Raw genomic sequence first — 19,473 nt, forward strand, 5'->3', positions numbered from 1 at the left:
GCGTGATCCCAGCGTTCTGGAATCGAGCCCCACATCGGGCTCCTCTGCTGGGAGCCTGCTTCTTCCTCTCCCACTCCCCCTGCTTGTGTTCCCTCTCTCACTGGCTGTCTCTCTGTCAAATAAATAATTAAAATCTTTAAAAAAAAAAAAAAAAGACTGCAAGGTGGTTGGTGGCCGAAAGTGTCCCCTTGGGTTCTGCACCCTCTTCACCCTGCCCCAGGCACATCACAGGTGCTCAGTAAACACGTTCTGACCAACCCGAGTAAGGGCTGGCCGCCTCCCCTCTACCTATTCCTCCCTTAAGGCCACAGCACCTCCCTTTTCTCTGGCTTACGGGCCAGGCTTCGGTGTAAAGGAGCACTCCTGAACTGTCTGCGGAGGCGAGAAGTCACGCCCAACGACAGAGCGGGTTTCCTGCTCACAAGAGTAATTCATCCGCCTCAAAATCAGGCCCACAAATGATGCCGCTGCTTCCTTCCATCAGACCCTGTGTCAGGCACGGCGTGGGCACCTGGGAACAATGCCAGGAGCCCGGAGCTCTACCGCCTCAGGCGCGCCGGTCGCCACAAGAGACACGTGTTCACGGGCGAGCCACAGGAGACACGTGTTCACGGGCACGCCCGCACAGTCCTGCTAGAGCGACCGAACCTCCGTGATCAGGAACGTGAGCTCCGCCACAGGCCAGCGAGCCACCCCAGCCTGACCAGCCTCGGCCCCCATGTGGGGCCAACCTGTTGCCTCAGACCCAGCCTTCTGCCCTCCTCCGGATGCGGAGGTCACGTCTCCTTTCACGACCTCCTAGGGCTCCACGAAGGTACCAACTCTGCCAGACTTAGAACAAAATAAACCGATCTGAATTTAAAGCAGCCAGCCAAATCTAGCTATGTTTGCATATTTTCACAGTCCCTGTAAAAATAATATATAAATTTCTCCCAGGCTAGTGGCAAAATCACTTAGCCAAATCTTAACAAGGAAACGAGAGGAGGCCTAAAGAAATGGCAAGTTGTTTAGTTAATGTAGCTTGCTTTCGTACATGCTACAGTTTGGTATTTATAAGCAAACCCGCTCCAAAACGTTCTTGTTCTTTCTTAACAAAACAGCGGGAACAACTTCTTATATATAAAAGTGTCCTCATGAAGCCATTTGTTGCAAGGAAAAAAAAAATGTTCTGCAAATTCTCCCCTGTAAAATGAAGATGATATCGTGATGGGAAGAGCGCAGCCACCATTATTTGGGTGTTACCTGCGAGCCAAGACTGCGCTGCACATTTCATTAGGGATCATTTCACTTCATTCTCTCAATGACCCCGTGCAGTGTTACCCTTACCGTGTTAATGCAGAAACTGAGGCTTCAAGAGTAAATGACCTGCCCAAGGTCGCACCTTGTCCAAGGTATTCAGTGGTGGATCTGAGGCTGGGCAAGCTGAGCTTTATTCTTAGCCCTTGAGCCTCGCTGCTTTTGCAACCAAAAGTCACTCTGTACACAAGAACTCCTAAAGAACCAAGGAGCTTTTGCAAGGTATTTTTTTTAAAGCAGATAGCTGCACACATTTTGATTTTTTTTCGCAAATTCCTATTTGATAAAAAAAAAATTGGAGAATTGGGTGACTTTTTCCAAGGCTATAAGGATGTTTAAGAAATCAATGCAACAGTCAAAAGGAAATAATAATAGCTACTATTTATTGAACCTAAAGTATGTGACAGGCCGCTGTGCTGAATTCATTACCTGACTGCCTTCCCTTAATCCAGCCAGCTAAGGAGGCACCTGGCGTTACTGTCATTTAACAAATGAGGAAACGGAGGCTCAAAGACTCTGCTCAAAGTATCTCAGCAGCTAAGGACCTTACAGCACCTCTCTGCTGTAAGTGTGCACAAATAGAAAAAATGTTCTAGCTAACAGCCTATTAAGCTATTTCGTACATCTAGATATTTGAATGGCCAAATGGGAAGCACTACATCCTTCCAGGCCAAGAGAAGAACACAGGTGAGCAACGGTAGGGGAGTGCAGTTCTGCCCTCACAACCTCTGGCTCCAACATCATCTGGGGCATGAGGGAGGGCACAGAAGCGGGGAGATGGAGGAGGAGGGAGCTATATCCTGCCATCTTTATAAACAGCCAGCAAAGATAACACAAGCAAATAAACCAGGTTCACATCTGGATACACAATGTCAAGTCCTGCCAGGGGAACTGGTCCAGTGATAGAATTGCCCAAAATGTATTTGATACATTCTTAGGCCATCGTCCCCAAAGAGATTCCAACTCTGACTCAAGCACCTTGCTAGCATGTGTCACCTGCTCATCTGGGACTTGGCCTCTACCAGGGTGTGGGGGACCTAAACGCAGGGGTGACCCACCTACCACCACAGCCGCCCAACCAACCCGCACATGACAAAGGAGCGCACCTCGGCAGAGAGGCCAAGTTCACAGTGCTGGGGCCGGAGAAAGCAGGAAAAGCCGCGGACTCCAAAGAAGGCTCAAGCACAAAGAAGAGCTGCAAAAAAGCAGGGGTAGGGGTGGTTCTTGTAGAGCACATTCTGCAAGCCTTGATTTTTCAGGGTTCATAAACTACGGATGGAGCCTCGATTAAAAATCCCCCTGAAGCATGGCAAGTCAGCTCTCAGAACAAGAGAAACTATGTTAGGGTCATAAGCATGAGAAACAGTGGTTGAGCACGGAGTTTCCAAATGCTAGCTTTCTCTTGGGGTTGTAGCCAGAGCCCTTTGGTGCCATGGTAGGGAAGGCCTTTCCGGAGGCAAGGCCAAAGGCTTCTCTGGGGTCTTAGAGGCAGGGTGTCCGTGGAGGCCTGCCTCCACCTGAAATCTCTGCCACCCGGGCAGATTTTCTCAGACTGGGGTACACACACACACACTTCCGACCCCATTAAAGGGAATGTAGCAGGGAGCCAGGCTTGGCTTTGTAGAAGCAATGCCTTCCCAGCACCTCCAAGTTATCTGAAAATCGGAATAAGACATGCGGGAGGGAAAGAGGGAGGTAGGCAGCTCCCCTTGCTTGCCCAGGTTTCAAGCACAGGATGAAGGGCTGCTGTAGGGGTGTTAAAGAGGAGTTCCTTGTACTAGCCAGGGGTTAACAGTTACTCTAACAAGATGCTAAAGTGGAAGTTTCCACTCCAGCATCAAGATTCAACAGATGGGAAATTCCAAAGCACAGGGCCAGACCATTATGTGGAAATTTCTAAGAAGTTGACCTAGCTGGCTCAAAGATCCATAAGGAGGATATATAAACAGGTTCAGGGCAGTGGAAAGTGATGGAGATTCCTCAGAAATGCTCTGATTCCTACCCTCCCTCCCCAGGATGGCTGGGCTGGAGGGAGCTGGCCTTTCACTTCAAGCCTGGAGAAAGGGGTTTCAAAGGCAACATTTGGAAGGCTTGATATAGGTCTCCTAGAGTTTGGGGACTGGTAGGTGACTACTGCCTGAGGAACCAAAACGTGAGGGGGACATTAAAGAGGCCTCTGGTAGCAGAAGAGAAGGCTGTGTCAGGGAAAGTGGCGGCTCAGCCCCTCCCCTGGGGGGGTTGAAGTAATGTGAACTCTGGGCTCCAGCAATCCCAGCCTTGGTCTCCTTAAAACAGGTTTGCCCCAACAGGCTTCTTTCAGCCTGAGGGTGGGAGAACACGAATGGAAACCAGAAGCTGCTGGCTGACAGTCGCAGCCAGCAGAAAGAGACATACTGCGTGAGTGCTGGGAGATCCAGATGGAAAGTTCCAGCAGGGAGTCCTTGAGAAAGCCATGGAAGCAGCCAGGAGAGAGAGTGTGTCCATTTACCCATCAGCCAGGCTCACAGGGCCCAGTGCCAGGTGGGACGGTAGCAGTCATAAGAACCTTCCTCTCTTCCTCCCCCTCTCTCTGCATCACCTGGGGAGGCCTGACGAGGTAGGCAAGCTGCAGGACAGGGAGACCCATACTGGCAAGATGCAGGGGAAGTCTTCTCATGGAATGAATACTGACTGTTTACAAACCAGACTGAGCACTTCCAATTTCCAAAGTGAATGTGTATTTCCAGTGTGTGTGTGTTAAAGCAGCCGTAAGACTTCTTATAGCCTAAGAATAAAGAGAAAAGGTCATAGGCTTGATCAAGCTTTTTTTTTTTTTTTTAAAGATTTTATTTATTTATTTGTTGAGAGAGAGAGCAAGCACAAGCAAGGGGAGCTGCAGTAAGAGGGAGAAGCAGGCTCCCCACTGAGCAAGGGGCCCGATGTGGGTCTCGATTCCAGGACTCTGGGATCATGACCTGAGCTGAAGGCAGACGCTTAACCAACTGAGCAACTCAGGCATCCCGGCTTCATCAAGTTATTAAAAGGAAATGGGGGAAAGGCACACCTCACTGAATAAACTTTAAAGGAACAGTGGGAGACCCTATAGCTGGGGATGCCTGGATGGCTCAGTTGGTTGAGCTTCTGACTCTTAATTTCGGCTCAGGTCATGATCTCAGGGTCGTGAGATCAAGCCCCATGTCAGGCTCCGTGCTCCATGTGGAGTCAGCTTGAGATTCAGTCTCTCCCTCTCTCTTTCCTTCTGCCCCTCACCCAGCTCGTGCTTGCTCTAAATAAATAAATAAATAAATAAATAAATAAATAAATAAATATCTTTAAAGAAAAAATACAGCTGTGTCTTAATTATCTCTCAGGTCACGTGTGCAATGTAGTAGTTACAGCTCAGCTTTGCTAAGCACAGATTATGTGCCAGGCTCGAGACCAAGGACTTTACAGATACTATCTCATTCAAGTCCCCCTAACAACTCCACGAGGCAGGTGTTATTATCCCCTTTGACAGCTAAGGAAGCTGTGGCTCAGAGAGGTTAGGCCACATTCCTAGAGTCACACAGGTGGGTAACTAAAGCAGTAGCCTGGACTCAACGTCAAGTCTGACATCTAATCTTGAACCCTTTTTATCCTCGCAGATGAGTGGTTTTCAGCAGAGAGTGGTGACTAAAGCAGGGCAGGAACTTGGGTCCTGCCTAGCTTTCCCTATTGGGAGTCCCGAAGCTAGAAAACCAAAGAGCAGGACTCAAAAACCCTCAACTGCATGATCTGAGCAGTCTTTTCCAACTCTGGGATTCTATGATTCTATCACAGGGTGGAAAGGTGGAGAGAGGAAGACCCACATAGCAGACGTGGGGAAGAGGAAAAATACGGAGTTTGTATCCTGTGTTCTCAGAGAGGCAGCCGGAAGGAGCTGGTTCTAGTAGGTGCTTCTGTAATAGACCAGATATTCACGAAAGTATAGTCCTGTGTAGAAATAAGTGGTTCACATAATGCAGGTAAAGCACTTAGCACAGGGCCTGGCACCACAGTCAGCATTTTGGTAAATGGTAACTAGAACTGTAAAAAGTTTACACACACGCCTAAAAGCCTCACCATGCAATTTACTGCAACATACTCAGCCACTGACATCACTGTGTTCCTTCCATAGGGAGCTATGCGTATAGTGGACACTAAACTTTATTAGTTGAGCCAAGACAAGAAACAAATGCATAATATTACTCTGGCCAAATCTAAAACAGTTTAAGTAAGCCTGAGCACTGGCTCTTAAACAGTAGGGGACCATGGAGTCCTCTGAGAAAATGATGGAAACATGATCCCTTTTTCCAGTAAAAAAAGAAAAGTACATACACACAATTTTGCAAATAATTATAGCAGTCCATTCATTGATTCATTCAATGGATTACAGATCCACTGGAGCCCATTCACTGTCTCCAGATTAACAGTCACTCCTCTAGATTCTGGGGATGCGAAAGGAGATCTGCAGGCCCAAAGCTGCCTACCCGACCCCACGGTGGGGTCACCCATCCTTCACCTCTCCATATGCTCACTGTTACTAGTCTTGATCATGAAACCGACCCTGGAATAGATAGTCAACGTAACTGAAGCTGAATCTAATTTTAAACCTTTCCAGTTTACTGGACATCCCCCCGCCCCCAATTCAGAATTCCTAAAGCAGTGGACTCTGGTGCCTGAAAGTTGTATCTGCTTGGCATGCTCTTTCTTCCTTCTGGTAATGAAAGTCTTCCTTTTTTTCATAGAGACTCCATTCTCTGGGATTCTGGTGGGGTTCACCCTCTCTCAAGGGCCACATGAACAAACCTTGGCCAAACAGATACTGCTTATTGTCTTCTGTGTACTTCTGGCCAAGTTGATTCAGGCAAGGAATCCAAACTGGGCCAGCTAAGATCCCTCCTTGGTACTATTGTTAGAACAATGGAAGAGAGAAAGTCTCTTTTCACTGAGATCCATAGCTGTGAGGGTGATGGCAATGTAACACTAATGGCTACCTCTGGCACCACGGTACGGGAAGAGCTTGCCTGTGAATGAAGTTGACAGCATTGAGCTGAGCCAAAAGATGGAGAGAGTGAACGATAATGGCCTGATGATATCTTTAGAACTCCTGGATACAGCTATACCTGAAGTCCATTCCAGTACAGCCATCTTAATCATGTAAGTCAAGAAACTAGTTTAAACTGCATTTCTGTTACTTGCAAACAAAATAACAATCATAAATAACAATAATAATGAATTAACACATAAGCCTGACCTCAATGAAAATAAAGCCCAAAAGGAAATTCTCATTCACGGGTAGTACTTGCGGAATTCTCGGTTGCTGACAATGATCCCCTACTGAATTAAAGGTTTTTCATCCTATAATATTCCTACAAAAAGTCTAGGCTTAACCCTACTCTCACACAACCCTCTGCCCCCCACAGTTCTTCTTACCAATGCTGCCACCATCCAGACCCTACTTCTTGCAATAAATATCAAAGTTTCTGACCCGAAGATGAAAGTCCCAGGAGTGAACAACAGTCACCCAGGCTAGCCCAGGTTATAGTTTGTTAACAGCAAGCAAATACTTGCAGGCTGCCTGCCATTCCTATTCCCATGAGATTCTGAACTGCCTTGGTTCTCACCTGAACACTCCAGTATCAGAAGTGACCTAGAGACAGGGGGCTCAAAGCAGAAGGAGAAATACTTGTGGAGCAAGAGAAGGGGGCCGAACAGGTCAAGGTGGACAGGGTCAATGCAAATTCTGTGTATCCAAAAGCCAACCCACAGACTGAGTCAGGATGTAGATGATTTGGGACTGGGGAGAAATAATATTCACAGAGTCCTTTCAGGAAGCTGTTTATTGTTCTTTTAGAACAGGGATGATAATTCACTTTCAACTCCTGTGCCAAATCTGGTCCACAGCTAGACGCCCAGGCTCAACGTCAAGAGCCACGACTAATATGGGGGTGGGGGTGGGGCACGAATATATGTATTTGTGATTCCAGCTGAAACCACTGGAGTTTATCCTTGGATTAAGGGCACACCTGGACTGGAAGGGCTTCTCTTCGACTTCACCCGGGGGTTACACCATTCACCTACACCCAGGACAGTCCTCATTATTCTATTTACTACAGGGATGTTGTTTACAACCTCATGCGGTCTCCTCTTTATGAACACTTTGGAGAAATTACTCTAAGTCTTAACCTCTCCCGAGTAACTATCATGCTTGTATCTTCAGCCACTGTGTGCTGTTACCTGAGCACGGGTCCTTTCTGGGAGCGACTGCCCAGAAGCGCCGAGGCAAGACTGGGGGACCTCATGGCCCACGTACGGGCTCTCACCCCCACGCTGGGGGCCCAACCTTATCTCTAACTTCCCCTACTTTTCCCTCCTCCACAAATTTCCTTCCTTCCTTATTTCTGTGGGTCTCATTGTATCATGTGTGTATTTAAAAGCCACCTCAAAGGTAGCCCTTTCTGCCTATGGATCCTGTCCCCGTGCACAGGAACAGGCCAGCCTTTTTGGGGCAACTGGGTGGCTCAGTCAGTTAAGTGTCCGACTCTCGGTTTCGGCTGAGGTCATGATCTCACGGCTGTGGGATCGAGCTCCACACTAGGCTCTGTGCTCAGTGCAGAGCCTGCTTCAGATTCTCTCTCCCTCTCTCTCTGTCTCTCTCACCCACCCTCTCAAATAATCTTTTAAAAAATAAAAAAATAAAATCACCCTTTTGCATCAATAATTAATTAATTAATTAATTAAACGCCACCCCAAAGCTCTTTGAAAGAAGGCAGGCATGTATATTAGATCAACAGCAATCAAAATAATGTAAAACTAAATGGATGGCGACAGGAAGACAGTTTAACAAATGCTGCCTGTTGGGGTAGCCCCTACAGGGAAGCTTGAGGTCAGCAAGAGAAGGTGGTGGCCTTGGACCAGGAACAGCCCTGAGCCAAACTGTCAGCAAACGTCTCAGTCCTCCTCCCTGTCTTCCTGCATCCTGCCTGCATCCTTCCCGCTGCTCCGTCCCTCCTTGGGCAGCTGGGTGCCCTCTGGCCCGTTCCTGTGCATCCCACACCTGCTTTCTCTTTAGGACTACTGGTTGTTTCACTTTTCCAACTCCTTCCATCAAATCAAAGCAGCTCACACTTCTCTAGGACCTTGTACTTGACATTGACAGGTTGTCCATAGTTGATAGTTTATCCAAGTATTTCCTCTCTCAGGGATGAGTACATTTTAACCAAGTGTTTCCCAAAGGACTAATTCACTAATGGTGGAAGAGGCTGTAACAACGGTAGAGGCAACTGAACACGGGGGACCTTCTTGTACATCTCAAAGAAGTCTATGTAACGCAGTCACACTCAAAAACACAGCAGACACTAATGAGGACTACTGCGGCTGTTAGTACTGATCCCACCGTGACTACCACCCGACTACTTCCTGCCTATCCCGCCCTCATTACCATGACCACCACGAAGGTAACTGCCCCTTCTGAACCCTGCTTAGCCGCAGATCCATAACCCATTGATGCATTTTCCTTATCTTTTAGGGTTCGCAAAACACTTGCACATACATCATCCTCTTAGATCTTCTTCGTAGGCCACAAGTTAAACATTATTCTCATTTTACAGCTGGAGAAACTGAAGCTCAGCTAGGTTGAGTTTATAAGGTCTCAGAGGCAGAAGCAGAAGGGTCAGGGCTCTAGCCCAGGTCTTCTATAAATGTTTTCTTCTCTCCATAATGAGGGGTTGCCAACTGCACAGCAATCACATGAGAATCAGCTGGCACTTTAAGATTCCTGGGGTCCAACCAGACCTAATAACGGGGATGGCCCAGGGGAAGGGACTGTGAGCTTGTATTTTAACAGGTGTCTCATGTGACCCTGATGAGCTGCTGCTGGACGACCCAGCACAGTGCCCAAGCTGCCTCCTGGCCAAATAGCTGCTTGCTCTCAGCTCTCTGTGGGGTCCTGCAGGAACACCTGGGTAGCCGTCTGCTCTGTAAAGCCCGTTTTCTGCCACTGTGTAACTGCTCCCTCACCACAATCACATTTCGGTTCAAAGAGAGCACTGACAAAGCACTGGAGAAGGCAGACTGGCCAAGGTGAAGAGAGTGAACCACACAACACAGCGCTTGGCTTTGAAGTAGTTCAGAGCAGGGCAGATCTCAGACGGCAAGAACAGGCAGGGGAGGCCGTGTTACAGAGAAGGGAAAATTCTAGTGGGCCTTGCAGAATGGGAAGGGTTCTCAAGGAGGGAAGGGGTGAGCAGCATGAGGGGTGAGTCCTCAACAGAAATGGTAAACGGCCCAGTCTGGCTGGAATAAAAGGGGTAGTGGGAGATGAGCAGGAGAGGATGGAGCCGGCTGAAGGATGCGAAGAAGCCAGAGAGAGGAGGTGAGGCTGGTGCTGTGGGTGATCTGGGACACGGACAGTTTCTGAGCAAAGGAGCGACAGCCTGAGAGATGAGCTTAAGGATGATCAGTGTGGTAGCAGCGAATGGTGGGAGGGTCGAAGCATGGGCAGCCCGGCACTGGCAAGGCTACCTTGGAGACTGCTCAACTGAGATGCCAGGTGGCAGTGCCAGGGCCTGGGAATCAGAATGGGGAGAGAGGGTGGTGGGCTACGGGATAGGCGTGGATCTGAGCCCTCACTCCATGCCCTTCTTTTCTCATGTGACTCAAAAACACTGTAGGACAGGATCATAAAAACAGCCACAATCCTTCCCCTCCCTGTATCTGTGTTCCCCATGGTACAATTCTGCAGCTCCTCTACTAAGGGGTTGACTTTGTATCTGTAGCCTCTTGAATCCAGGCCAGCCATATAGCTCACGTCGGCCGACAGAACATGATGGAAGCAACGCTGTGCCACATCTGAGCCTCAGGCTCAAGATGTTCCTGCTTTCACTTGGTACCCTGCTCAATCCCATGGGAATATGCTCACGACAGCCTGAAGAATGGTGAGACACACGTCTTAGAGTCACTGTCATCACGCTAACAGCCAGGTGACTCGCAGAAACAAAGCCTAACTGACCTGGAGCTGTAGCTGACTGCAGACAGAGGAGTGGTCCCAGAAGAGACCAGAAGAATCACACAGCAGAGCCCAGCCCAAATTGTCAACCCCCAACATCGCAGGATAAAGACATGACTGTTATTTTGAGTTGGGAAATTTTGGCTCAAATCTCTGGTAGTGTATTTTGGGGGTGGTTCCTTATGCAGCACAAGCTAGCTGCTACACACTGCAAATAACAGTATCGCCACAGTATTAGGGATGATTCCACATGAAGCCCCAGAAACTTTTTCACTTAAAAAGTATATTACTTCCCTAACTCTAAAGTCAGTTTTCTACCACTGCATAACTGTTATGTCCCAACAATCACATTTAGGTTCAAAGAGAGAGGAGAGGAAAAATACAGCAAGAAGAAAGCTAATATGTTATAGCTGTGAGCCAATTTTCATTACAACACACTGCAAGGGACTGTCTGAATTCCTTGGCTGAAATAACACTTTGTTGTTTTGGATACTGCCTGAAACAAGCAGACCATCAACAGGGGCCTGGAAATAGTTTCATTACAAGGGGGAAAAAAGTTTTTATTTTAATGGTATTTGTCATGTAGCCATAGATCTTCTCCAAGTCATAGATCTTAGCAAAGGAACATGGATTGATCTGGTTTTTTTTTAATTTTTTTTTTACGTCTTGGAGAAATCTTAAGTCATTTCAGACAGGAAAAAAAAAGTGTGAATAAATAGATATCTAATCATAGTACTGGTAGGGATGTATCTAACTTAGAAGTGTGAAACATCATTTCAAAAATAATGTCAAGCAGTCACATTGTTTTAAAAATGAAAGAGAACTCACCAGTAAGACTTCCTCTCGCCCACCGTTTTTAGGTTGTAAGTGGCAGAATGAATCTGAAATAGAATTAAGCAAACATTCCGTAAGTAAATCACACTAGGGAAGGGTGTGCTTTCAGTCCCAAGGGACCGCCATGATGCTGAGTATTTATTCTTTTAGTTAAAGATTAGCAAAGCTTTTTCCGGCTCCTAATGGAACAGGGAGAGATTTTTGCCTACATATTTCAACTTCCTGAATAGAGAGCATTCTCTCATCTACTTCAGAGAGTGCTGAAAGTCTGAAGCCAGTACTATAAATGGTAGTGTTTTCGTCCAAACCCCTCCAAGTCAGCGGAAGCCTCCCTGGTTGTTGCTCTTGCCTTGGTCCCTCAACCCCTTCTACTAGGACCAAGCCATGGCTCCCGTTATGGAACCGTGAAAAGACAGGTGCCGCAGCATAACCTGACAGACAAGGGCAAGAGTGTGCCAGGCTTCCTGACAGCAGCCACCAGACCACCAATAACCCCCAGCTTTTGTTTTATCAAGAAGGGGGAGCCTGAGGCAGTGCTGCTCAACAGAACTATAACCTGAGCCATATATATTATTTTATATTTTCTGGTAACCACATTAAGAAGGCAAAAATAAGTGGATGAAATTTTAGTATGTTTAACTGAATTTATTCAGAAAATTATCATTTCAACATATAATGAATATAATATGAGTTACCTGATGAGTTACTAATGAGACATTTCACACGTTGTCATAGCCGATCTTCAAGACCCAGCATATCACAACTCAGACTGGCCGTATTTCCAGCAGTCCACAGCCATGTTGGCTAGTAGCCACACCAGACACTGAGGGAATCAATCTTGGCCGTCACAGGTACTGGCAAAGCCAGTCAAATGCATATGGAGATTTTACTCATCTATTTTCCTGCTCCTAGTAATCCATCATTACCCCATTCATGATGTGGTTTTACTAGAAATAATCACATAATAATAGCAAATATTTATATAGCACTTACTATAGCCAGGAACTATTCTTGGCATCGACTTCAATTAATCCTCACAATAACTTTATGAGGTAAGCATATCATCATTCCCATTTTGTAATGAAACTGAGGAATGGAGAGGTTGAGTAACTTACTCAAGGTTATAAGATAGTGACAGAGCTGAGATTCTTTTTTTTATAAAATATTTTTTTAAGAATTTATGAGAAAGAGTGCACACACATGCACAGAGTTGGAGGGCAGAGGGAGAGGGTGAGAACCTCAAGCAGACTCCCCACTAACTGCGGAGCTCGATGTGCGGCTTGATCCCATGACCCTGAGATCACCACCTGAGACGAAACCAAGAGTTGGGCACTCAACCGACGGCACCACCCATGCACCCCAACAGAGCTGGGACTCTCATCCATGCAGCGTCTCCAGAGCCCACGTCCTTAGCCACTGGACTCTCAATTAAATGTGAATGGCTCAAAATAGATAATTACTTTCCATTTTAATTATAACCACCAAGTGATTCAAGGCTGCTCTCATGATACACGGTCAGATAATAGCCGTGATGGCAGACGGAGGAGTTATGGGATGTGCCAGCAAATTAAAAACAACATGGAGTGAGAGCAAAACCACCACAAGCAGGCCTGGGGTCAGGCCTAGGTCTAGGGGTACAGTATGGGGTTAACAGTAGGGGGGTGTCAGTCTTTGGAAAATCTTGTCTTCATGATTTTTCTGAGGGCAAGGTCCATCGCTTTCATCAGATTCTCAAAGGGGTCTACAAGTTAGGCGCCTTTGTATCTGTCTTAGCAGGGGTGGAGAGGAAGAGAGGAAGAATCGGGTAAAAGGAATTCAGAAAACACATCCTTTTTACTTAATCCATGGTCCTCGAAGAAATCACACCTAATGAGAAAAATAAGATCCACACATGCAAACTCCATGCCCAAACAGGAGGAAAGGGGGCGGGTCAGTGACACTTCAGAACCAACAGGCCTTGGACTGAGGCCACTGCAGGAGGCTGCCACCTGCTGAAAAGCCCTTCAGTGGCTTCCTCTAGGTTCTAGGATCAAGGCCAGCCTCCTCAGCTCACTCCAAAGCCACAGTGGTCTTGTGCGTGAGCATTCAGATAGCTTGTCCTTTAGCCACACAGACCTATTTACAGGTCCCTAAATGCCACTCACTCACTCCTCTGTGCCTCTCTCTGCATATTCTGTTCTGTCCAACACATCCTTTCTCTACTGTACTTCTGAGTAGTACAGTACTCCTGAGTACTAGAGTACTATTGTACTCTCCTCTTTACTCAGCTTAAGTGTAGGTCTCAGTTCAAAAGTCACCTTCCCTGGGAAGCCTTTGTGAACCCCTTTGGCTGACTTAGGGACAACTCTCATTGCAGTCATGGCCAGTGGTCACTCAATTCAATCGAGAATTATGTAATACTACTACTACTATGGATGATAATAAAAGCTGGTTTTTATGGAGCAGTGTGCCAGGCACTGTTCCAAGTGCTTTGCATGTTCCTTTAATCTACTCAGTAATCATATGGGGTAGGTTCTTTTATTACCTGATTTAGCAGGTGAGCAAACCGAGGCCTAGAAGTCAGCAGCCTACGGTCACCCAGTTTGTAAGTGGTAGAGCCAGATTGTGAATAAAAACACACCGGGATAGAGAGTCTCCAAATATGTCCTTTAACGAAGCAAAAAGCAAGGTTCAACTTCATCTTTTAAATCCAGCCCTTGCTGGGGGGGGGGGGGGATTTCCCAGCCTGCTCAGTACTAGAGGGAGCAGACGCAACTCGGATCTTAGCCAACTCAATCACACCTCCAACAAGTTCTTCGGCTTCCCTTGACTTTGCACATGGATCTAAGGAGTAACACGCCCTCCGGAAGCCTCGGCTGACCATTATAAAGGAATGCCAGAAAAGATGCTTTCCGGGGCGCCTGGGTGGCACAGCGGTTAAGCGTCTGCCTTCGGCTCAGGGCGTGATCCCGGCGTTCTGGGATCGAGCCCCGCATCAGGCTCCTCCTCTATGAGCCTGCTTCTTCCTCTCCCACTCCCCCTGCTTGTGTTCCCTCTCTCGGGCTGTCTCTATCTCTGTCGAATAAATAAAAATAGAAAATCTTTAAAAAAAAAAAAAAAAAGAAAAGATGCTTTCCTTTAAAAAAATAGGATATTCAAGTAAAAAAAAAAAAGGGACACAAAACCCCCTTTCTTAAGGTTTATTTGGTTTCAAATAACTGAATATGAGTATATTCCATATACCTTTTCAAATAAAAGTCTCATGTTGCAAATCTCCTTTTGCTGTCCAGTCATGGCTTCGCCACTCTGTACCCTGCAGACAGTTCCATAATATGTTTCTTTCCAGCACTATCTAAACTCCCTTCAGTAGAATATAAAAAGTGACCGTGGGGGAGGACACTAACAGTGGGAAAGACAAAAATTTCAAGATCTGGGACATACGCAGACCTCTAGGGAGAGAGAGTTCTTTGTAGCTCACATCAGAGACTGCAACAGAACGGGGCCCAACCTACCACTCGCAGAGAAAGGCAACTAGCCATAACTCCCACCTTTCCTACTGCACCCACAATGTAAAAGAAACCACCAACTTCCCATGTATATGGACATCAGCATTACCTCGGTTACTAACAACCAAACTAGTAACAACCGATTGTGTTTTGACTCTAACTCCTCTTCTTCCACAATCAACATTAACCTAATTGTTACCAAGAGGCTTACTGAGTGCAAATTATGTACCAGGCATGGCTGTACTGCCGGAAGACGTTGCAGTGAATGGGGTAAACAAGGCTCCTGATAGAGGGACCCTTCCACCATAATGGGAGGCAGAAAATAAATAAGTACGCAGAGAAGTCCATAAGACAACCTCAAACAGTGACAAGTTGTACAAATTTTTCCGTATCAACATGGAGTGATGGGACCTACGGAAGAGCTTAACAGTGTCTCTCTGGCAGCTGTATGGACGAGCCGGGAAGAGGAGAGAGTGGATGAATGGATCAGTGGCGACTGGTTACGACACCATTCACTTGTTGAGGTGAGATATGATGGTACCCTGGCACAGGATGCAGCAGTTGGCATGGAGAGAAGGAAATGGATTCAGGAAAGGTTCTGGAAGTAAAACAATTAGGACCTGCTGATGAAGTGGATGTGAGAGATGAGGAAGAGGAATGGGTCTAGATGACACCAAGGTTTTGGCTCAAGCAACTGGGTCAATAGTAGCTTCTTTGAGGGACAAACAGGTTGTGGGAGGAAAGAAAATCCAGAATTCTGATTTGACTGGGGCACCTGGGTGGTTCAGTTGGTTAGGCTTCTGACTCTTGCTTTTGGCTTAGGTCAAGATCTCATCCGTCCTGGGATGGAGCCCAGCCTGGAGCTCCTTGCTCAGCGGGGAGTCTGCTTGAAGATTCTCTCCCTGGGCCGCCTCCCCCATGTATGCGCGCTCTCTCTCTAAAATAAGTAATCTTCATTTTTAAAAAAAGAATTCTGATTTGACCTTGTTAACTTTGAGATATCCAGGTGGAGATGTCAAGAAAACATTAAGGAGTCTAGAACTGTTGCTGTCAAATATAATGGCTGCTAGCACATGTGAGAATTTAAACTTAAATTAAACACAATTAAAAACTCATTTCCCCAGTCACATGAGCCATATTTCAAGTAATCAAGTAGACAAAGAAACGGCTACTGTACTGAATAGCACAGGTGTACATTACTTTCATCATTGTAAAAAGTTCCACTTGAAGGACACTTGGGTGGCTCAGCTGGTTAAGTCTGACTTTTGCTCAGGTCATGGTCTCAGTCCTGGGATGGAGCCCCACGGCTAGTGGGGATCCCCACTCAGCGGGTAGTCTGCTTCTCCCTCTGCCCCGCTCCCCCCACCCCGGCTCGTGTACATGCTCTCAAATAAATCTTAAAAAAAGTTCCACTAGATGGGAATTGTCTAAAATGTACATGATACCTTGCTGGACTCTGTCCACTACTAAAACATTTACTGCAATTATAAAATACAAACTTATAGCCCTGGGAGATCTTTAAACAGCCATTGGATTCTGGTTGGATATTTTTCAAGTCTTACGTTAATTCTCTAGGATGTATGTACTACAGCACTGTGGGAGAGTGGGGTGAACACTGGATTTGTAGGCCTGGCTTCCTGCTGTCCTCACTACTAGTGACTTCCAACAAATCATTTAACTAACATGTGCATCCATTTCCCCACCTATAAAATGGGGAGTGACCCTGAACGGACTATACTGAAAAGCATTTTGGAGAGTGTCTACAGCTCTTGAGACATCCCCACTGTTCCCTAGTCAGGTCTATTAGGATTTCACTTGCAAATTCTGACCTGATGTTATCTCAAATGGCAAAATGGATATGAAAGGACCTTCAAAACATATAAAAGGCCCTACAGTAGGTGTAAAAGGTGCATATTCCACAAAGGAATTCCTATCTACAAAGGATTCCACAAATCCCCGAAAATACACCCTGTGTCTTGAGGCTAGCATAGAAATTTGTGTTACTAGATGTTGCATGGCTCCTGACTTTATAAAGTAATGCTGTACTGTGTCAAAGAATCAGGAATCAAGTCTTGAGCCCCAAAGGTGAAAGACAGTAGGAACCAAAATGGTGACATTTCCCCCCACTGTGCAAGGGCTTCTGTCCCAGGAGAGGGCACACCCTGAGCGGGAGAACTGGTCTACTTTAACCACATGCTGCCACCCTATTACCTCCACCTTGAGACTGGCTCCTGCCCAGAAGAGCTGCTCTGGGCTGTTCATGGGGAGAAACTTCCACCTGCTCACTGTTCTTCATCCAAAGAGAGCTAGAGACCTGAAATCTTGTTTTTAATTAAAAAACTGCTGGTATGTGTCCTCAACTAATTTGTAGATAATTGGGCGGGGGGGGGGGTGTAGACTGATTATGCCAGAGTAAACACTTGAGACGTTACACTCACCGTATTTTTCCCATTTTCCTATTGAAAGGGCAGTGGCACTTTTTTGGTGTGTTTTTGTTTCGTGTGTGAGTTTTCCCCAATGACAGTTTTAAAAGGACAGCAAGCATTATCTCCTAACATAAAAAGTAGGAAGATAGTAGGAGAAGAAAGGGAAGGGGGGGGGGAAGAAGGGGGAATGAACCATGAGAGACTGTGGACTCTGGGAAACAAACTGAGGGCTTTAGAGGGGAGGAGGGTGGGGGATTGCGATAGGCCAGTGATGGGTATTAAGGAGGGCACGTATTGCATGGTGCACGTATACGCAAGTAATGAATCATGGAACTTTACATCAAAAACTTGGGATGTACTGTATGATGACTAACATAACAATAAAAAAATTTTATAAAAAAAATAATAAAATAAAAATAAAAGGACAGCAAGCATCTTTGGGCCCATATGCCCACCATCCTAGGGCTACTACCTATTTTTGCCTATTACCCTCCACAGACACACGAGATTCCCTGATTGTGGCCATAGTTTTATGCTGTTGGTAGGAAACCCAGTGAAAGCACCTTTAGCACACAGTTGATATAAAAATAAAAAGGGAGAACGTTGGTCCAATGCCACTAGGAAAGGCTCTGTAATGACAGCTATTCTTTTCTTCTTCCATTTTATTTTAAATGTTTTCTGTGTGTTTCTACACATATTCATAATGATCGTTTAAGGGCCTGATAATAGTCCTTTAGGTCAAAAAGTCCTAATATATTAAGTCACTTCCCTAACACGCTAGATATGTAAGCTGTTGCCAGTTTTTGTTATTATAAATAAGGTTACACTGGCTATCTTCATGCTGCAGCTTTTTTCATTTCTTTAACTTAGGTCCCCAGCTTCCCTAAATTCCTAACAGTAGAATTAACAGTATTTTGGTTTTAAAAGGGCTATTATTAGCATGCAACAATACCACCAACAAAATAATGGGAAACTTCTGAGACCTTGACATTTTATACATAAAATGGTATTCCTAATGCGGTTTTCATTTGTATTTCTAAGATAATTTGTGAAAATGAACATTTTTCCCATTTATTAATGGTTTGTCACCTTGAAAAGTAAGTTTATATGTTTTGCTTATTCATGTAGTAGGATCTTGATGTTTTTGTTATGAATTTGAATGAGCTCTTCATAGTACATGATAATTGAGAGTTAATGTTTGTATTTGCTATAAATATATTCCCTGTATTCTGAATTTCAGGATAACCATCTTTGCATTTGCACAGCATTTCAATAAATAATAAGCAACAGCCATATCTCGTATTAACCTCATGGGCCATGACATTGCTTCTTGGCAAAATGCTTGGCTTTTGATTGCTTTTCAAATGTTCATTTACACCCACTTTGATTTTCACGGCAACCCTGTGAGTGAGCTGGGGAATACAATAATTCCCACTGTATACCAGAGAAAACTGAGACCCACACAGGCCAGGTGACTTAAAAAGGGTCACCGAATCTCAGAGATGGCCAAGACTAGACTCTGTCCTTCGTTCTCAGAACCAAAGGAACCAAAATAAAGAGATGTATTTTTGTGCAAAATGGATTATTATCCAAAGCACAAATTCTACATCATTTCCTATTTAAAAGCCTTTACGCAAAGCATCAGAAAACCACACCTGCTGTGCTAGAGGCTCTCCAGAAATGCTGGCATTTTTTTATTCAGCTTTGTTGAGATATAACTGACAAGTAAAACTGTATGATATTTTAAGCATATGTCACGGTGATTTGATGCACATTGCAAAAGGCTTCCCACCGTTTAATTAACACACTCGTCACCTCATATATTTACCTTTTTCTTGGGGTGGGGTGAGAATATTTACGTTCTGCTTTTCTAGCAAATTTCACTGATACAATACAGTGCTGTCAACTATAGTCACCATGTTTTACATTAGGTCCTCAGACCTTATTCATCTTAGAGCTGAAAGTGATTTTTTTAAATAATTTTTATTTTGTTATATTAGTCACCATATAGTACATCCCAAGTTTTTGATATAAAGTTCCATGATTCATTCATTACTTGCGTATAACACCCCGTGCACCATGCAATACATGCCCTCCTTAATACCCATCACCAGCCTATCCCAACCCCCACGCCCCGCCCCTCTGAAGCCCTCAGTTTGTTTCCCAGAGTCTACAGTCTCTCATGGTTCATTCCCCCTTCTGATTACCCCCCCTTCATTTTTCCCTGCCTTCTCCTACCAATCTTCCTATTTCTTATGTTCCATAAATGAGTGAAACCATATGATAACTGTCTTTCTCTGCTTGACTTATTTCACTTAGCATAATCTCCTCCAGTACCATCCATGTTGCTGCAAATGTTGTGTAATCGCTCTTTCTGATGGCTGAGTAATATTCCATTGTATATATGGACCACAGCTTCTTTAAT

At 45.5% G+C, this 19,473-nt stretch overlaps 1 protein-coding gene across 14 annotated transcripts in view; it reads right to left on the minus strand.

Annotated features, from left to right (window-relative positions):
* The window catches only part of GNG12 (G protein subunit gamma 12), a 125,106-nt gene that overhangs the window by 64,200 nt on the left and 41,433 nt on the right, over positions 1-19,473 (minus strand). For 12 of the 14 annotated variants that reach the window (XM_034653666.1, XM_034653667.1, XM_034653665.1 and 9 more), the window contains exon 2: positions 11,132-11,184. The exons of 1 other annotated variant lie outside the window; for it this stretch is intronic. Coding sequence is in view for 6 of the 13 variants with exons in the window: in XM_034653655.1 (XP_034509546.1) it covers positions 11,132-11,184 (53 nt within the window). In the remaining 7 variants the exon portion in view is untranslated. Of the gene's footprint in view, positions 1-11,131; positions 11,185-11,832; positions 12,067-19,473 lie in introns of those variants that run through there. One more of the 14 variants, XM_034653663.1, reaches the window with a different exon arrangement.

This window comes from Ailuropoda melanoleuca, chromosome 2 (assembly GCF_002007445.2).
Source record: "Ailuropoda melanoleuca isolate Jingjing chromosome 2, ASM200744v2, whole genome shotgun sequence".
In the NCBI taxonomy this organism is placed as follows: Eukaryota; Metazoa; Chordata; class Mammalia; order Carnivora; family Ursidae; genus Ailuropoda; species Ailuropoda melanoleuca.